This window comes from Aspergillus caelatus, assembly GCF_009193585.1.
Source record: "Aspergillus caelatus strain CBS 763.97 unplaced genomic scaffold BDV27scaffold_43, whole genome shotgun sequence".
NCBI lineage: Eukaryota > Fungi > Ascomycota > Eurotiomycetes > Eurotiales > Aspergillaceae > Aspergillus > Aspergillus caelatus.
In genome coordinates, this window is record NW_022475306.1 from 1 (window position 1) to 17,412 (window position 17,412).

At 49.1% G+C, this 17,412-nt stretch overlaps 9 protein-coding genes across 9 annotated transcripts; 1 reads left to right on the forward strand and 8 right to left on the reverse strand.

Moving 5' to 3' along the window:
• Positions 1–556: 556 nt before the first annotated feature.
• On the reverse strand, positions 557–2,593 carry BDV27DRAFT_83200 (uncharacterized protein). The gene is made up of 5 exons (XM_032077722.1): positions 2,117–2,593; positions 1,588–2,057; positions 1,421–1,538; positions 1,189–1,367; positions 557–1,133 (listed from the first exon to the last, which is right to left on the reverse strand). The coding sequence occupies exons 1-5, from the start codon at positions 2,495–2,497 to the stop codon at positions 791–793; spliced, it is 1,491 nt and encodes a 496-aa protein (XP_031929997.1). The 5' UTR covers positions 2,498–2,593; the 3' UTR covers positions 557–790.
• A 264-nt stretch (positions 2,594–2,857) lies between these two features.
• BDV27DRAFT_124584 (uncharacterized protein) lies at positions 2,858–4,443 on the reverse strand. The gene has a single exon (XM_032066113.1). The coding sequence runs from the start codon at positions 3,850–3,852 to the stop codon at positions 2,995–2,997; it is 858 nt and encodes a 285-aa protein (XP_031929998.1). The 5' UTR covers positions 3,853–4,443; the 3' UTR covers positions 2,858–2,994.
• A 188-nt stretch (positions 4,444–4,631) lies between these two features.
• On the reverse strand, positions 4,632–5,167 carry BDV27DRAFT_124586 (uncharacterized protein). The gene has a single exon (XM_032066114.1). It carries the CDS (start codon positions 5,075–5,077, stop codon positions 4,724–4,726), a length of 354 nt encoding a protein of 117 aa, XP_031929999.1. The 5' UTR covers positions 5,078–5,167; the 3' UTR covers positions 4,632–4,723.
• Positions 5,168–6,180: 1,013 nt separating this feature from the next.
• BDV27DRAFT_170352 (caspase domain-containing protein) lies at positions 6,181–8,022 on the reverse strand (the record flags this gene model as incomplete). The annotated part of the gene is made up of 6 exons (XM_032075275.1): positions 6,181–6,372; positions 6,423–7,031; positions 7,085–7,459; positions 7,527–7,584; positions 7,707–7,842; positions 7,931–8,022. 6 exons carry the CDS (start codon positions 8,020–8,022, stop codon positions 6,347–6,349), a joined length of 1,296 nt encoding a protein of 431 aa, XP_031930000.1. The 3' UTR covers positions 6,181–6,346.
• Positions 8,023–8,225: 203 nt separating this feature from the next.
• Positions 8,226–8,545, reverse strand: BDV27DRAFT_124591 (uncharacterized protein; the record flags this gene model as incomplete). Its single annotated transcript, XM_032066115.1, has 1 exon — positions 8,226–8,545. A coding segment is annotated over exon 1 (172 nt), but the record flags the coding sequence as incomplete, so codon positions are not given.
• A 35-nt stretch (positions 8,546–8,580) lies between these two features.
• Positions 8,581–11,141, reverse strand: BDV27DRAFT_124592 (chaperonin-containing T-complex subunit CCT7). Its single transcript, XM_032066116.1, has 6 exons — positions 10,978–11,141; positions 10,722–10,888; positions 10,316–10,652; positions 9,894–10,266; positions 9,176–9,837; positions 8,581–9,089 (listed from the first exon to the last, which is right to left on the reverse strand). Exons 1-6 carry the CDS (start codon positions 11,021–11,023, stop codon positions 8,977–8,979), a joined length of 1,698 nt encoding a protein of 565 aa, XP_031930002.1. The 5' UTR covers positions 11,024–11,141; the 3' UTR covers positions 8,581–8,976.
• A 168-nt stretch (positions 11,142–11,309) lies between these two features.
• BDV27DRAFT_124596 (putative histone acetyltransferase Spt10) lies at positions 11,310–13,584 on the reverse strand. The gene is made up of 3 exons (XM_032066117.1): positions 13,515–13,584; positions 12,744–13,279; positions 11,310–12,627 (listed from the first exon to the last, which is right to left on the reverse strand). The coding sequence occupies exons 2-3, from the start codon at positions 13,242–13,244 to the stop codon at positions 11,560–11,562; spliced, it is 1,569 nt and encodes a 522-aa protein (XP_031930003.1). The 5' UTR covers positions 13,245–13,279; positions 13,515–13,584; the 3' UTR covers positions 11,310–11,559.
• A 477-nt stretch (positions 13,585–14,061) lies between these two features.
• BDV27DRAFT_83307 (lanthionine synthetase C family protein) lies at positions 14,062–16,099 on the forward strand. The gene is made up of 4 exons (XM_032077724.1): positions 14,062–14,373; positions 14,484–15,036; positions 15,095–15,108; positions 15,168–16,099. The coding sequence occupies exons 1-4, from the start codon at positions 14,196–14,198 to the stop codon at positions 15,971–15,973; spliced, it is 1,551 nt and encodes a 516-aa protein (XP_031930004.1). The 5' UTR covers positions 14,062–14,195; the 3' UTR covers positions 15,974–16,099.
• BDV27DRAFT_83288 (uncharacterized protein) lies at positions 16,099–17,278 on the reverse strand. Its single transcript, XM_032077723.1, has one exon. It carries the CDS (start codon positions 17,026–17,028, stop codon positions 16,225–16,227), a length of 804 nt encoding a protein of 267 aa, XP_031930005.1. The 5' UTR covers positions 17,029–17,278; the 3' UTR covers positions 16,099–16,224.
• Positions 17,279–17,412: the final 134 nt, after the last annotated feature.

Genomic DNA, 17,412 nt, shown 5'->3' on the forward strand with positions numbered 1-17,412 from the left:
AAAAAAAAAAAAAAAAAAAGAAGAGTCCTTCAAAATAGAACTAGTACTCATAACTTCGGTACACATGCCCCTCCTGCCCCCCACAGTAACATTAGCCCGAAACAGAAACACATTGCGAATCGCCAGCCCATGGCTCGAGCACACTTTGCCACTTCCCCAGACCACTCATATCTCCCTTATTGCAAGTTCGGTTCCGCAGCGGGGTGGAAGAGCACAGTCGCCAGGTGAGATTAGGTTTCAAAGTGGAGTTATCTCGGTATTCATCTTCAGCTGTTGGATTGGTTGGAGTTTGGCTGGGACTTTTTGGGAATTGAGTTGGTGAGGTCGTGCTGTGATATACTGGTGGCCAGGGTGCTAATGGAGACTGAGGTTGCTGTTTGGGGGATCGGTGGGTGGGGGATTTCAGATCTTGGATCCATGGTATCTGATGGACTCCGGGATCTGATTGGGGTGTGGAGGGAACATGCTTGACGTTTGGGAACCTTTCGGGCTGGCCGATTCTTGCCGATCATTCTGTTCATGGTTGAGTCAGGTTGGGATGGGTAGAGTCGGACATTGAGTCGTTAAGGGTTCATACTGTGGATTGCATTGTGGGTCGCTGAATGTGTGTGTTTGTAGGTATGGATCTCTTGAATTTGGAGTTTCTTCTAACTCAATGCACTAGCCCTATTCCGTACGTACGCCTGTAATTCATTTCGGGAAATTGATGAGGGATTTAGTAAGTGTCTTCCAAAGAACGAATGTGGTTGTCGATGTGCCTGGATCCTCGTCCCAATCGACCGATCCAGCGCTACCGACTGAATAACTCTCGCCCTATCTCTCCACTGCGTCGCACGCTGAGGCTCGAACTGCTGCTGCGTCGCCGGCGGCTACGGCTTTCCGCCGGATCGGCCGGGCTTAGCCCGCTGGCCCGCGCGTGCAGATTCAATATATCTGTGAGGCTGACCACCCCAACCAGTCGTCCGGAAAGCCGTGCCCCCGGAAGAGCAGAAGCTGGGATGGACGGCGCGTGAGTAGGTGACGGAGGTGAATGCGTGTTCCCGGAGTTAGTAGGCAGAGGGAGATGCACGGCCGAGTGGGATGGAGTCGGTGGTCCCGATGAGGAAGGAGACAACGGATCGGTGATCCATAGTCTATCTCAGTCAATTAACAAGAGCTAGCTTCGTAGGGGCCATGCAGCAGACTCACCGGTGGGATCTAGTGGCTACTACCTTGGCAACGGTATGAGCCAACGTCGATCCAGGATTCACATGAAACACTGGGAATGAATCCTTGCCATCCACTAGACCCCGTGTGGAAAGAATCACGGAGATGAAATGAGTACATGTATTGTGGAGGAGTGGAAGCGACGATGAGCGCGTCAGGAGCTGTTCGTTCGGTTAGCCCTACCGTCTCTTCGCCAGCCATGCCTAGTTCATACCTTAACGTCCGTGAGGGATATATTGCCCACCACATTGGTATGGTTATCCACCACAGCGACCGACGTGATGCCCTCATTGTTCATGAGATGCAATGCCTCCGATAGAGGCTTGTCTCCGCTATACACACGTTAGACTGACTAACTTGTACATCGAGAAGTAGACCTACTTGATGGAGATCACCTCCCGAGATCCTATTTTCAAATCCCGCAGCGCCTGCGGATACAGCTGATCAATCACAGGAAAGCTGCGCCCATTTTCCCACAGAAACTTGACCAGTCGGAATTGGCTGAAAATGCCCACTACCTCATTTTGCCTACGCTCGTCGACCACAACCACCCGATGAACGCCTCCTCCAAATGTCTCTACAGCTGTCATCACGCTGGCTGACGCCGGAAGCGTCGTCAATGGTTCTTTCCTGCCGAGGTCCTTTACGTCTTTCAATGGTATCTTGATTCCTTCTTTGGCCTTTCGGGCCAGTTCATCATAAGAAGCACGAGTATGCTCATCGGGTTGTGTCAGACCCGCGGCGAGGAGAAGGTAAGCATTTAGATCCGAGTAATCGAAAGTGCCGACAGCAGTCTTGTGTTCAGGAGTCTCGCGAATCAAAAGTACAGGAGCATCGGAATCAATCAAGACCTAGTAGTTGTCAAACCTCGATCCCACTTCTTTACTCCCACTCATGCATTGCAACTCACATTAGTCGCATCCTCAATGCCCGTATCAATCTCCACAAACCTCAAATCGTTCGGGCTAACCAGCTCGCCGATCGAAATTCCCCTCCAGTCGCGACCTACAAAGGCAGGGTTTACATGGTTGGGAGCCGGTGGGTTGTCGATCAGACTTTGGATTGCAGCCTGTGTGAGTGACGGCTGCCGACGGCTACGTGGGGAATTTGGAGCCCCGCGCAGACTTTCACTGAGGCTGTGACGGTGCTGATGGTTGGGAGAGACGTGCGAGAGTCGTAGGGACTGACTGTGCGTAGATGGAGAGCGAGAATCCGTGCTGGATCGAGGAGATTCAACGTTCGATCCACTGGAATTGTCTGCAACCGGTTCACCTGGCTGGTGGTCCGTCATGGTTGAACCGGGCGATGGCGTTTCGGGAGTTTCCCCTGAGATGATGTCCGTGTTGAAGGAGAAGTTTGGGTTGGATATTGTGTGAGTTCACTAGCGTGAAATACAGTAAATTCACATAAAATCCACATATATAGAATAGAAGCTACTGATCAGGTTATCTGCACAGCTATCGCCTGTTGCGAGAGCATGATCGATGCCAATCACGGGGTTGCGGGGAATTGACGATGTTTGGTTGGTGGGCGGCGGCGGCCAATCAGCGTCAGGTGGCCATGGCGTCATACGAGAATCCATCATACGAACAATGCCTCTGTTACTAACTTACTTGTACTTGTTGCTTCTAACCCCATGGTTCGTTACCCTCGTACTTCGATTTTCTTTACGTAGAACATTCCCTCAAGGATCAATGGCCAATCATTGTGACCCGTGCCAATCCCGCCTGCAGTGACGTTTGCATATAAGCCCACTTCTGGCCTCCCACACTCCTGCAGGCCGCTCGCTTACAGGAAATTCCCCAAGATTTCTCCGAGGTCCTTGGCTTTGCGGTCTCTCATAACAGCCCTCTTCGGCCCCGACCGCCTCTGACGTTCACCGGAGGCCGAGACCTCTTCCCTAGGCCTCTTCGTCGGTTTATGTAGTGCCGAGTTCTCGGTGGGTACCCGATTTGCCGCCTTCGTGCGATGTAAATATAGACTTTTTGCGATTGTGGGCACTCTTGTGGATTCTTGAATAGTCTGGCCTATCTGGAAATCCAGAATCGGACTCCCCTGGTCCAAAGCAGGTGGTTCTCCGTCCATATTGGCAAGGCTAGTTTGATATAATTCGTAGAGTGCCGGTGGCTTATCTTCTTGACCCGGTCGAGACTCCCATCCGTCTATCTCCAAGCCATCCATGAACATGGAGTGGATACCTGGACAGCCATACGCAACAATGACTTGCAAGGATGGGAACGTGCGCAGATAACGCAATACAACACCCGACAGGTCCTGATGACATAATTTGAGAACTCGAAGGTGTGAGAATGCACCCGAGGTGTGCGCTAGCTCACTCCAACTTCGGATGATACGATCACTTAGCGCCATCACGGGCGTCTCAGTATCGTATTCAGGGGTTTCAACATGTGGAGGCGTGGCAACTTCCAATGCAGCAAGGTTCCTGATGTTAGATATGCCCACTAGCTCAGGCACTCTGGCGAACGAAGTAGCCAAATTTAGCACCAACTGCCATTTCAGGGAATCGCTCTTCACCAGCTCCAGATAGTCTCGCATAGCCAGTCTGGGCCCTTCGATCTTCATTGACCGGTACTGGGAGGTTTGCCGGAATTCGACCGGGTACGCGGTTGCCAACAGTTTCCACATGTAGAGGGTTCGTTTGCGACTGTGTTTACCCGGTGATTTAGCATGAATGTAATTTTCGATTTCCAGACCCGACAAGGTGGCTTACCTTCTCCCAAGGCAGTCCCATAGATAACTGGCAATCGGCCATGGTATATTCGCAAACAACTGTGGAGTCAGATTCCTTTGATCTGATAGAACTTGCCTCATTGCTGAGTGCTTCAGTGTGGGTGCTCCAATTTCACTTGTTTCCTCCCAGCCTCTAGGAAGAAAGGGCGTCTCATGGACCCAAGACGGACCTTTGGAGTAAGCCCCAGCCCGAGTTGAGGTCCTCTCTGAGTACACCTGGCCAGTCCGCCGATCTACTCGGTGGGGATGCATGGCCAATTGCATCAGCTAATAGAAGCTGCGCGAGATGGTGGGTTCAACCGATTTGCTAGGTACAGTAGCTGTGGGATAACGCGATGCATCCCTTCATTGTTTATTCATGCTGCTATGCTCCTGGTCCAGGCACCATGGTCCAAAAGAAACAACGTAGGCCAGGTACTCTAATAGCAATTTCAAATCATGAGTTCCCTGCAGACATATTAAGTATATTTCTAGGACCCCTCAAATGCCTCACCGAAAAAGCAGGGAGTGTACAGAGCAGTCTGTAAAGAATGTTGCCTATATACCTGAGGCCATTGCTGATAGCTGCTCCTTATGTAATCAACTAATACACAACAAGTTAGCCCGTTTTATGACGAGTGAAGATAGTATTAAGGCGACCAATCTATACACCTCTCTCACTGCGTATGACAGTGGGTGGTGTCAGCTATTAGTATTTCCCTCGTCTTTTAGTTGAAACAGATGTTCCTATATACCGTAGTAGTTATATCTGACATATACATCTCTCCTAAGATTCCGCTCCAGTTCTCTTGACTCTTGTTTTCTGTGGAAGTTGCAGTACGTCGGCCAGGTAAGCACCTGACATGCAACAGTAAACTAATTCGAAAGCAGCATTTTCCGTCGATATAAATTGCCTTTTGTGCATTTGTCGTGCCTTTCGCGGTCTTGTATTAGCAAGATGCCTCTGTTGAACGCATCTTTGTTGCTGAGATGGCCGAAACTGTTGCAAGTCAAGTGGTTCCAATATTTCGCACCATATGCTTTCGAAGTGCTCCATCATGAGAGAAATATCTCTGAAATATGTGTCTATTCGCCTTGTTTCCTCATCGAGATTGGTGCAGGAATAGCAAGCCCTAAGCATCGACTTCCCATTCCAAGAAACGAGAGCTTCAAATGGATGTCTTTAATGTTTATATCATCTATAACAGAGGAGACCTTTGTGATACTTGAAGAGCTGTACTCTGACCTATAAACTACTCCTATCTGCCACTTAAACATATGCAGGTAGTCGCTAGAAGGCTGCCATAGCTTTCGTTATCAGAAACCCAAGCAAAAATGCTGCACACATCGGAGATCCTCATATTTCTCCTCTTGAAGCTTGACAAAAGCCATCTTTCTCTCTCCATGGAGTAACGACATATTAATACTGGAATCCCTAGTAAGAAGTATGCACGATACTCAAGTCCCAGCGTTCGTCTCTTTGGCGCCCATGGGACTCCTTGGGCGATGAGAACGCTGTCAAGGTCATCCATCCCGGTGAATATTGCCGGAGGAAATGCAAGTATAGAAAGAGATCGCCTGTTCCATGCTTTCCTAAGTTCCTAGATTCCTCCAATCGCTGTCTAGAATACGACGTCCGGTGGAACAATAAGCTCTTGTAAGGTCCACCGTCTTGTGAATCACTCACTGTTCGTGATGCTAGTTCGTTAGCACCCAACGAATCAACCAACGAGCTGTAGCTATGCGATATATGACTTTCATGTTTCACGCCATTGTGTCTCTGTCCGAGGACGAACAGTTGGGAGACACTGTGAGCATTTTGAGCGTCGATACTGCTGATAACATGCCACGTCGTGGGACTCCGTGTATTTGATCTGAGGGAAATCAGACTCTGCTGAGATTTTCCTCTTTTAAATCACCAGGGCATTGCTTTCACTTTGTAGCCTGACATTAGAAGATCGATTCCTAGTAGTAAACAGGACGAGGCAAAGCCGGAACGACGCAATGAGGACACTAATAAAAACACACATGACGCTAGCGGCATCTCATGTGCCTGGACAAGGCCAAGTTATATTATGGTTGTTGGGGTGTTGCAAAGGTTTGGATTTAACTTAGTCGAGCGTCACTGTATATGGTTTTCAACTGCAGATTTGTTTTGTATAAATGAATTAGAAGCATGTAAAATACCAGTATGCGACCCAACTAAGCCCGTGTCCTGTCCGACTCCATGCAAATGAATGTTGTCAAGAAAATTATAGGAAACAAACAAGGCACTCAGGAAGAAAGCAATGAAAGTTTTGAAAAGTGAGCAGGAACAGAAAGTTGAAAGAGAAAAGCATTTCCGCGTAAAATGTCAATACTATCCCGATGCCAAGTCCGTGCCTAAAGAACCATCCATAAGCCCAAATCCTTACATCACATAAAGCAGGTTCACATCTATGGCCGGTCAGAATGTGATTACGTTAGATCGGATCTATTAAACTTACCCACTGGGTGACTGCTGCTGAGCTGCGGCTTCTGTGTATACTTGGTCGACAGTTCGTCCCGAATGCTGTTTAGCAGCTGCACATAGCTCTGTTGAGGGTTCTTGCGGAGGGCGGTGATGAATGCCCATGACATCGCACCGGTTGCTTGTCCCTGAATCTGAGCATCGGAACTGGTCTGATCGTCCTTGCTGCCTGACCACATTATGACGTCTGCCCCGCTCGTCTTGGTCTGCTTGTTGCGCTCGTACACCTCGTCGCCCTTGGCTGCCTTCTTGAGGAAACCGACAGCTGTCGAGACCATGCTGCCCATATCACCCCGTGCGTACGCCGACACGACTCCCAGCAGACCCTGTCCTGCTTCCTTCGCCAGGTTGGGCTCCTTGAGGACACCTGATGTCGAGTAGATATACGGTAAATCCAACGCGGAGCCCGAGTGGCACGAGTCGAAGATGGCTGTCAATCTGACGCCCGGCTGCAAGGGGTTGACCATTATCCGGTGCATCTCATCGTCGACAATATGGCCCGCTTGCCGGAAATCAACGGGGTAAATGACTTCGTCGTATCCATCGTCTTCATCGCCATCCAGATCGGGTGTCTGACCACCATGGCCTGTTGCCGGTCAGACTGCGGGCTGAAAAGCAAAAGATCCATTACAGACTTACCAGAATAATGGAAAAAGAGGGAATCGTTGGGTTTAGCGTCTTTGACTAGCCAATGCATGGCCCGCAAAATATTGGCCTTGGTTGGCTGACTCTTTGGGTTTTGTTGGTCGTCTGTCAGAAGCACCATATTTTCAAGAGGGTAGTTAAAGTTCTTGTTCAAGTACGTCGACATGTTCTTGACATCATTGATACATCCGCGCAGCTGACCCTTCTGGTTGAAGTAATTGATACCAATCAGCAAAGCCTTTCTCGTGCCGGAGCAATCCGAGTATCGGTAGGCGTATTCTTGGGGAGCGCCTTGACCGAAGGAGACCGGTTGGTTGGGCGGACGGGCCGGGGTGCCATGGCTGCCTTGATTGTAGGAGTTCTGGTAGGCTATTGCGCAGTCAGAATAATAAGCTAGCAATCTTGAAGAAAAGGCATTACGCAAGGGTAAACATACCAGGTTGTTGTTGATACGTATGGCCTCCGCTGGGAGGGCCGTAATTCTGCTGCGGGCTCTAAAGAACCATATCAACCATTTATATCCGCAAAGGAAAAATACACGAATAAGGTAAAAGGACATATATGTGTAAAGAAAAGAAGAAAGAAAAAAATCCGGACGTCATCGTAGTGAACATACGTTGTAACCATTGTGATGCGAGCCGTATGGCTGAGGAGATGGTTGGCCATATCCATATGGGTTGCTAGGTTGTTGCTGACGATAGGCCTGGCCGGGATAACCACCGCCGTAGGACGACTGTTGATGGTACATAGGCCTATATCGAGTTAGCACCAGCAAGTTCAAAGCAAGCGGATATTAAAAGCAACTGAAGTATAAGCACGCAAGGTGATAAGTAGCCTTACTGAGGAGGGGCGCCGTAGTTGGGCTGCGAATATTGATATTGTTGCTGCGGGGGATAGCCGGGAGCTCCCGAGTAAGGGGGATAGTAGGACATTCCTGGCGGGGTCGTGATAAGTCTCAGATATAAAGAACGGCGACAAGAATCCGGAGGTGAGATGTAAGACAGCAGAGGGGCGTGAAGTTGTGATGGTGAATGAACGAAAGAGCGACCGAAGAACGATGCAGCCTACAAATCGCCGAGATCATGTGGAGAAGGAAACACGTACTGATTGGGAGCGGCTGTGGATTATCCAAGCAAAAAGGGCGGCGGAAATATTCTTAGTTTCGGAATAATGTTCAATTAATAGAAAAGGAGGGGAAAAAAAAAATAAAAATAAAAAAAAGGTCCTCAATTTTACCTTAAGGGGACAAAGAAGAAAGAAAGAGAGAGAGAGAAAGGAGAGAGATGAGGTAGAGTGGCAGAAAGAAAATGGCACATAACAGACGTGAAAATTGATATATACGCAGATCATCAACGACCGTGCTGCATACCGTCGGCTACTCCGAGATCCCCTGTACTGGGTAACCTGTACTAGTACTGGATACTGTAAGGAAAAAGTGGCTCGCACGCACTGTCTTTCAGCCAGCCAAGAGCACCCTCCATATCAAATTCCCTCATTCAGCCCCAAGATCCCCAAGCGATCGGCTCTCGGAATTCCTCGGTATCTTATCATCCCCTTTTCAACTTCTTTTTTCCTTGCTCAGCCTTAACTGAGCCTCACGGTAGAGTGGGTCAATGTCGTCAACTTTTGTTTGCTCTTGCTTGAGAATCCCAAAGTCATCATGGATGACTTGCAGGTGGTCCAGATTAGGTCTAGGATCCATTTACTTGGGCGTAGTTTCTTTTTTAAATCATATTCAGATATCCACTTCCCCATGATCAATCTATGAACATGAAACATTATTGGTAGCAAATAAAAGTACGGGGCTGCGATTCTAACTATTGCATGGCTTTTGTTCTCTAACATCATCACAAACCACATCGCATCCTTCCTCTCACGCATTAAATTTACCGACCCCGCCGGGGCATGCCGCGTCCTCTTCCTCCACCAAGAGCCCTTTGGGCAGCACCCGGGGGAAGTCCACGGCCAGGTGCCTGGGGCTGGGCAGACTCCTCGTTCTCTGTAACGCGTTTCGTGTCAGCCAATAGAGATTCAACAAACAAAGCAAAAGGCATAGAGGATTAGGCGAGAACGGTGGGTACTCACTGATAGTCTCATCGACACTCAGAATCAAGCAAGCTGCCTCCACGGCGGCTTGGATGGCGTTGACCTTGACTAGACTAGGCTCCCACACGAATGCCACCATATTATCACGGACTCCCTCGTTATCGAAGTCAACACCGGCCCAGACGTTACCCTTGCGGTGCTCCACGCGCAAACGGTTCAGGATGTCAGTCGCATCGAAGCCGGCATTGTCGCAGAGCTGACGAGGAATCACCTCTAGGGCCTTGGCGAATGCCTTGACAACTGCCTGCTGCTTGTGAGGCACGTTGCGGTCGGCGAAGCCGTGCATGTAGCTCGACAACTCCATCTCGGTAGCACCACCACCTGCGACAATGGTCGTGTTCCGAAGAGCACGCTTGACAATCATGATGGCGTCGTGCAGACTCCGCTCAACTTCGGCAATGAACTGCTCCGCACCACCGCGCAGCACGAGCGTACACGTCTTGGCGGCAGGGCACTCCGAGAACAGGTTGTAGCGTTCGCCGCCGATCTGGCGCTCCTCAAAAATGCCGCAAGTACCCAAGTGACGCTCTTGGATGTCGCTGCATGTCGACTGTGTGGCTGCTCCGGTCGCCTGGCACACCCGGTCCATATCATCCGACGCAACACGACCGGCACAGAAGATGTCACGGTCAGCGAAATACCTGGGATCACCGTTAGATAGACTAGCAACAGCAGGCGCATCACAGCAAATACGTACTGCGTAGCCAAATCACCGATAGGTAACTTGCTAAGAACAACCTTGGCCCCTGTTTTGTAGATAGCCTCCAGCTTGTTGTAGATGATCTGCCATTCCGCATCGACGATGGCCTGGTATTCAGACACCTGCTCGACACGCACCTCGGCGTTGTCCTTCTCGCTCTTCAACTCCAGCTCGACGTTCAAGCAAACAATCTTGGGGTCCTTGAAGTACTTCGGCTGCTGTTCGAAACCGGCATAAGAGAAGGTCTTCTTGAAGGCAACACCGTTGATGAAGAGGGAATCTTGCAGACCACCACCAGTGACTCTCTTGACACCAATCAATTTTTCGTTAAGATCATCCTGGTCGAGTGAGAGCACAGCATCCACCACCACTATACACAGTCAGTACCCGCTTCCGTCCAGTCACACAGGAGCCCTTACTCTTGGTGAAGAAATCCGAGTTGCGCTTGATGAGCTTGCTGTTCATGGCGGTTCCGGCCAATCGTCTTAGAGTTTCGACCTTCTTCTCCTCGCTTCCGGCAGCCTCGATCATGTCGACTGCGATTTCTTTCACCTTGTTGACGGCCATAGCACTTCCCCTCCGTAGACCCTTAATGATCGTCTGTGCGCTCACACCTTGCTCAACCAGTTCACGAACCTCCTTGAGTATCTCACCGGCAAGAACAACGACCGATGTCGTTCCATCTCCTACTTCGGCATCTTGGGACCGGGCAATATCCGTGAGAATGCGGGCGGCGGGGTGCACGATATCCAGGAGCTAGGTTCGTCACGTATTAGTATTACACCATCGATGGAAGTTAGTCTATTGAACTCAAGTCGAACACACTTTCATTACTGTAGCTCCATCATTCGTGATGGTTTGCTTGCCGTTGCCGTCGACAAGCAACAAGTCCCCTCCATACGGACCGAGAGTGCTCTTGATGGTAGATTGCACGGCAACACAGGCATTGATATTAGAAATGATCTGACCCTTTCCCTGAGAGGCATCCGTGCCTAAGCAATTAAGAATCGTGGAAAAGTCAGCGAACAAAACACGTCGGACACACAGTGGAGGGGGTTCAGAATGCGGGCAAGAAACGGACCCTCCTTAAGCACAATGATAGTGGGTGCCTGGCCAGCGAAGGCCATTTTGATTAATTTATTTCGAAAAAGAACCGATAAATAGGGTTGGTAAAGACCGGTAGAGAATAAGAGACACACGGGAGATGGAAAGTGGCCCTGAAAGTTACCAGCTCGGGGGGGGATTCAATAATGCTCTTGACCAAAATTTCCCCGAGCTTCTCGATGTCGCCAAAGCACTGAGGCGGTGACCAATCATACCGCGTCTCCGCAACCCTACAACCCCTCAAATAATTTATACTAATCAGACTTGTATACATCCTATATCAACCTGTTTAAAGAACCTATTATCGACCTATTACTTATCATTTATTATGATCTTCACGTCACCTTCTATCATACTGCTAGTAATACAGATCTCCACAGCCGTAGTTATCCGATGATCCATAATGATTGATGCAAGCCCAACTTGCATTGAACGCCGTCAAGAAATGCCATACAGAAAGATAATGCCCCAAAAAGAAAAATATAAAAGGAGAAAATCAAATCAGACCCGATAGAAGTGGGCTGGAAAACTGAGAGAGAAGGTGCGAACATACAGCATATCACGTAAAGTCCAAGTCATCATCCGTCTGCCCTACATACTGATACTTGGCCAGTATCTGTTCGTGGTGATGCACATCGCTAACTTGTGAATGCACTAGCCCAAGTGCATCCTGATGGAGTGCCGATCCAGGGTCTGGATCAGATGGGTCATCAACCATCATATGGTAATCACTAGCTGCATGATGCCGCACATCATCATCAAAATGCGAGCTAGACAAGCCATGCGGGCCGTGCGTGTATGGGTCGGTCATAGCATCATGAGTTTGGAATCTGGGAAGTTGCTGGTGAATATCAATGATTTGGGGGTCAAGAGGCATGACATAATCGCTGATAGAATCTACTGATCCTGGAACAACGGATGGGTGGGTGGTGACAAAAGGATTCTGGCTTTGATGGGCATCCAGAGATACATGGTCCATGAGCGGGTTTGCTCCCATGTTCTCGCTGGTAGGCATACTAGGCTCGCTCTCGCGACTGCTCGTTTGATCCTCCTCTTCTGGCATATCTTCATTCATGAAGAGCCCGTTGGCCAAGGGCGATTTGAGTGTCTCCTTGCACTGAGGACAGTCTCGGATGACCCTGCTTACAGTTTCCTTGATCCGGACCCAATGGTACTTGACTGCAATGGCTGCTGTAGTCTTATTGATGCCAGCATGCTGCTGAACATGCATCTCCCGAGCGATATCGTATTGCTGTTGTGGATCCGACACTACCTCTTTATCTTTCAGCATCAGCTTCTCGGCTTCGCCGTCTTGCCCCCCAACTAGTTTATAGTGGGTTGCTGCACTTCTAAGCCGGCTCTTCTCGGCCCTGTCAGCGCCCCTAGGGTACTTTGAATGCTTCAGATAATACCGGATCTTGTCAAAGCGATCCTGGGTAACAGAGTCCTCACCCTCGGGCCCCAAGTCCCGGCCATAAATGATCGCATCAACGTATTGTCCGGGATTGGAGGCGAGTCTACCACCTCCTGGTATTCTTCCGATCCGTTTGAACCCTAGAGAGTCCCAAAGACGACAAGAAGCAACATTACTCTCATAGACTATGTTGAACATGGCATATGTATACCCCTGCAGATTGTCAGATATGTGAGACTTCGGAGACGTCCGCGACCTATCACATAACGATAACCCACTGGGCTAAAAGAGCGTTCACGAAACAATTCATCAGTGCGATTGGTACTGACCAGTTTTGGAGCCCACTCTAGGTATCCTTCCCCCATCAGTCGGCCAACACCTCGATTCCGAGAGGCATCGGTGACAAGGAACATGCTATTGCAGATATGACTACTACGGCCAGGGTAGTTGGGTCTGACGGTAAAGCTGCCCAGACAGAGCTTGGGCCAATTTGCTGCCCCCGTTCTGTCCAGGAGTTTGACATCCTGGGTATTCTTGATATCCCCGAGGAGCATGATAGCACCGAAGTGAGAGAACCAATAGTGCTTAAATTCATCGTACGGAATAGGGTCAATCATAGCATAGGTGTCGCCCTTTTCGATTTCACTATTTAATTGGTCTGATAGGTAGCCCAACAGAGACGGGGGCACATCATCGGGCGACAGAAAGGGCACCAGGGTCGCGACCGTAACGCGATCGCGAAGGGTAACCTGCCGAGGGTAGATCTCCGGTAGCAGCTCCTGGTCTGTAGGCATCACCATAGACGCTAAATCCCCATGTACAGCAGGCATGTTGAAACCTTGGGCCGGCCGAGCCGGTCACGGGACTGTTTACCATTATTAGTTGATTGAGCAAATATCAAAACATTCATTTAATCCGATGGGATTGCAAGCTGCGAATCGGTATATGACAAGTGTGAAGCGCTGGGATAATAGACCAGGCGGGGCAGACATAGCAAGAATGCCATCACAGAGACTACGAATCAAGCAAGATACAGGAGGGACCCAGATAGGAAAAACCGTGGCAGGGACATTACCAGAACAGGGTCTAGAAGCACTGACTTTCTGAGGGAAGAGTCGGAAACAACGTTTCTCCTTTAATACTTGATTGTCCCCGAGGGGCACTTCGAGGACCGCCGAGTATTCTAGAGTCCGGAATGATGTGAACGCAGCAGAGAAAACGTCGTCCCGCTGGCGGGTTTATGGTTGATCCGGGGACGGTAATACTATCCCTATTAGACCATATTGAAGCCTCAGGTGTTGATTTCCTATTGGGGTTAAGTTCAATCATCCCCGCCAGAGTTCCTGGGAGTATCCATGAATTCTCGCTGAACTACCGACAAACTACCGGCAATTTCATGGTATCGCAAACGATATTAAAAAAACCGATTCAATTGATATATATACTCCTTGCGATGCAGAGCCTCGTCCATGTCATGATATATCACCATAATTCATCTGATCTTGCGAGATAGTCAGTCCAAATACAAACAAAAGTTCACCTCTTCTCCACTTTACAATATATTTTGGACAGCTCACCACCTACCACTGTCGCTTAACATCCAACACGCATAAGTAGTCGTAAGGCATTAACAGCTGAAAGATTACCTGTGCAAAAGGCCCATTTCACTCACTGGACAATCTTTCCCATATTCGTAAACCAACCAAACTCACATAGGCGAGTATTCTCGTACCCTAAACTTCTTTCCACAACTTTGGTTGAACAAACCACTTGCCGCCATCATGAGTGCCCCTCAGTATTATCCAAACACGTTGGAACCACTCCAGATAAACAACGAGAATTTGCAGGAGGCCCTCCATGAACTCCGTGAAGCTGTTGACCATGGAACTCATTTGGTGCAACAAGGCTGCCCTCCTTCAGCGGAGTGGGGTAGTGCCGGCTTGTACTTGGGAGTAGCAGGTATTGTAGACTCCCCCATTCCAAAACCGACAACATCAAGCATATATGCATAGGATGCCTTATAAGTCTCTACAGTATCAACGTTGCCTATCTCACTGACTGTATTTCAGGGATCGCTCTTGCATTCCTGCGGCTTGAGCGTCAAGCTTTATCATTGACAGAGCCAGGCAAGGCTCCTATCGACTTCAGTAAACTAGCGAGGGAGCGAATAGTGTCGCATGGTCCGGACTTGCTTCTGAAACCAGGCTGGCTGTCGCCTTTGGGCTCGTTTTCCCCAGTAACAGGAGCTCTGATGCGTATCTTAGCAGCAGCTACAGATGGTAGTGTCATCTCTGATGCTGACATTACTTCTCTTGAAGATGCGGTTAAACTAGCAATCCAAAATGGACCCATAGTACCTCAGGGAGATAAAATGATGGGAGGCGATGAACTTATTTACGGTCGACCTGGATTACTGTGGTCCATCCTTAATCTCCGGGTCCTGCACTTCGATGAGAACACAAGGAAGCGCCTACAGCCTGTTTTCAATGCTCTACCTAACCTCGTTGACGTGATAGTCGACGCCGGGAGGCAAGGACAGAAGGATTACATCAAAATACACGGAGAGAAGGATGCGCTGCCCTTGATGTGGTCGTGGAAAGAAGGCCGATTTTATTTAGGAGCGTGAGTGTCAACCCCCGAGAAAATCTACAAGATTCCGCATACTAACTGAGAGTTCAAGTGTTCATGGTATCGGTATGTACATAGAGAAAAGCAAGTTTCCAGCAAGGCTTTTCCGAGCTAATACTTCGTAGCCGGTGTTCTTGCGATCATCCTTGCTTGTCATGCCGGGGAGGTCAATGATGACGCTTCGCGCAAATATTTCCCTTGGATAGCGGGCACTATCACGGGTTTATGCAAGATATGTATTGCTAATAACGGACACCTTCCTACCCGCATTCCTCCATCTTCACGCCATTCATCTCCACTTGTCCAGCTATGCCATGGTAGCCCTGGATTGTTGGTTCTTATGGCATGTGCAAGAAGAAGCTCGTTGGTCACTGAGTACTGGGAACCCGAATGGGATGAAGCCATTCATTTAGCAGCTGAAAGCATCTGGAGAGAAGGGCTGCTATCGAAGGGTGGCAGCCTATGCCATGGCATTGCTGGAAATGCACTGCCATTGTTACTGATGCACGACAGCTTCGAGTACGATGTGGAAATGATGCAGACAGCGAAGCGCAACTACATAAAGCGAACCGAGGCGATCGAGACTAAACGCCTAGAAGACAATCTCTCAAGCGACTATTTTCTGTCTCGAGCGCTAACACTGCTATTGCATGCGCGGGAGACGCCGCCTTACAGCAACTCGCCCGAGAACATTTATCGTATGCCTGACCGCCCGTTCTCCCTGCATGAGGGACTATCGGGTACGGTTTGCGCGTGGGCCGACGCTTGTGTGGCAATCCAAGCGAGACTGCGGAAGATGGAGCTGGAGCTGGAGGGCGACGGGCCAGTCGTAGAGGCTACTTTGCGAAGAGACCCGACTTTCAAGGAACTAATGGGCCGCCAGCTAGGGTTCCCAACCATCGCTCATCACAGACCGACAGGTATGCCTTAAGTGAAGACTGGAACATGCAAACCACCTTTTGGTGAAAGGTCAACTGTGAAAGCAGATACTGTATGTTATATTTGTGTTCTTGGAACACCCAGTTGGATATTCATCTGTAGCTGAATGTTGCCACAGCCGAGATTGATATTTTCCACGAGAAGATGAAGGGAAGCCGTAGATCGTGTAACCGTATTCAACCGTAATATCGGATCTATGTCCTCGTCATCGCCGAACTTACGGAGGGGGCATAAGAAACGGCCCTAAACAAGACTGAATCCAGACCGATACATAGGGGGTTGGCCTGGAACTTCTGTCCTAAATTCGACACGCTTCGGCGCGAAGTTACCATGTGGTACCTCAACAGCCACCCTGAAGCGACGCCAGCAATTGTTGTACCGGTGAGACGAGTCACCACAGAAAGTACAGCGCGTGGGCGCTGATCGCACATGGGTTGTTTGCGCTCTCGGCTCCGGCTGACTGTGGCTTCTCATCCTCGTTTTGCGCTCTTGTTCCCGACGCATCTGCTGGGCAACATAGTGATTAATCTCCTCTTGACTGGGTTTTTTGCTGTGCTGCCGAACGGTTTCATTATGTCGTGGTGCCTTTTTATCTTGTTTCATCTGCTGAACAACGAATGCGTTTATTTCCTCCTGCGTAAGTTTTCGAGACGATGGTACATCAAGAGAAGAATGAGGCGTGCTTTTACTCCGCGAATGTTGGATATTTCGCTTCTTCCCCTTCATGACCTTTTCATGTCTCATAGCCAACTCTGAAAGCTCTTGGAACGTCATCTTGTCTGTCGGGTTTGAAGAGTCCAATCGACTATTACGAAGCATATCCGTCGCCCAGCTCTTCCACTCTGGTCGTAACTTCAGCTTGTTTAGAAATAGAATATTAATTTGAGAGTCTGCGATCCGGCATTCTTCGTTAACTTGAGTAAGACCTTCTCGCATTGCTTCAATGAGCTCGATGAGCTCGGCAACTGTATCTGATTTGGCGGAGTCGAGGTCCAGTATCTCGCTTATATGATGTAGCATACGAACATTTCGCTGCCAGGTGTTCATTTTGGCCAATCGCAAACCAAGCTTGGGAGTGTTGTTGGTGAAGCCTATTGAATATAAATTGGTTCGATGCTCAGATGAGAGAATCTTGTTCCTTATTTTTATTTTTCTGATAGGAGAAATGACGTCAGGGGAGATCCATACGCTGGGCGTAATCTATTTACAGGTCTGGAGTCTTGATTGACGTAAATTACCGTACTGAGCACGAATAGCAATACTCCGTACACTACTCCGTAGGTGGGTAGATACTACGTACTCCATCCTTGGCCCAAGGATCGTCTCATGGCGGTGATATTCTTCAAACAATAGTATAGGTTGAAGTGTACTATGTAGACTTTCATATCTACATATTCTCGTTATCTTTGTTTGATCAACTAGTGGACGAAG

Excerpts from the sequence above, each read along its gene's own strand:
- BDV27DRAFT_124584 (XM_032066113.1), bottom strand. The coding sequence starts at position 3,852 with ATGTGGAAACTGTTGGCAACCGCGTACCCGGTCGAATTCCGGCAAACC.
- BDV27DRAFT_124592 (XM_032066116.1), bottom strand. The coding sequence starts at position 11,023 with ATGGCCTTCGCTGGCCAGGCACCCACTATCATTGTGCTTAAGGAGG. Across the intron at positions 10,889-10,977 it reads TATCATTGTGCTTAAGGAGG|GCACGGATGCCTCTCAGGGA; the intron begins GTCCGTTTCTTG and ends TTAATTGCTTAG. Across the intron at positions 9,838-9,893 it reads ATCGGTGATTTGGCTACGCA|GTATTTCGCTGACCGTGACA; the intron begins GTACGTATTTGC and ends CGGTGATCCCAG.
- BDV27DRAFT_83307 (XM_032077724.1), top strand. The coding sequence starts at position 14,196 with ATGAGTGCCCCTCAGTATTATCCAAACACGTTGGAACCACTCCAGATA. Across the intron at positions 14,374-14,483 it reads CTTGTACTTGGGAGTAGCAG|GGATCGCTCTTGCATTCCTG; the intron begins GTATTGTAGACT and ends ACTGTATTTCAG.
- BDV27DRAFT_83288 (XM_032077723.1), bottom strand. The coding sequence starts at position 17,028 with ATGAACACCTGGCAGCGAAATGTTCGTATGCTACATCATATAAGCGAG.
- BDV27DRAFT_124596 (XM_032066117.1), bottom strand. The coding sequence starts at position 13,244 with ATGCCTGCTGTACATGGGGATTTAGCGTCTATGGTGATGCCTACAGAC. Across the intron at positions 12,628-12,743 it reads TAGAGTGGGCTCCAAAACTG|GGGTATACATATGCCATGTT; the intron begins GTCAGTACCAAT and ends GACAATCTGCAG.
- BDV27DRAFT_83200 (XM_032077722.1), bottom strand. The coding sequence starts at position 2,497 with ATGACGGACCACCAGCCAGGTGAACCGGTTGCAGACAATTCCAGTGGA. Across the intron at positions 1,539-1,587 it reads CGGGAGGTGATCTCCATCAA|CGGAGACAAGCCTCTATCGG; the intron begins GTAGGTCTACTT and ends ACGTGTGTATAG. Across the intron at positions 1,134-1,188 it reads GTAGCCACTAGATCCCACCG|ACTATGGATCACCGATCCGT; the intron begins GTGAGTCTGCTG and ends TGACTGAGATAG.
- BDV27DRAFT_124586 (XM_032066114.1), bottom strand. The coding sequence starts at position 5,077 with ATGCTTAGGGCTTGCTATTCCTGCACCAATCTCGATGAGGAAACAAGG.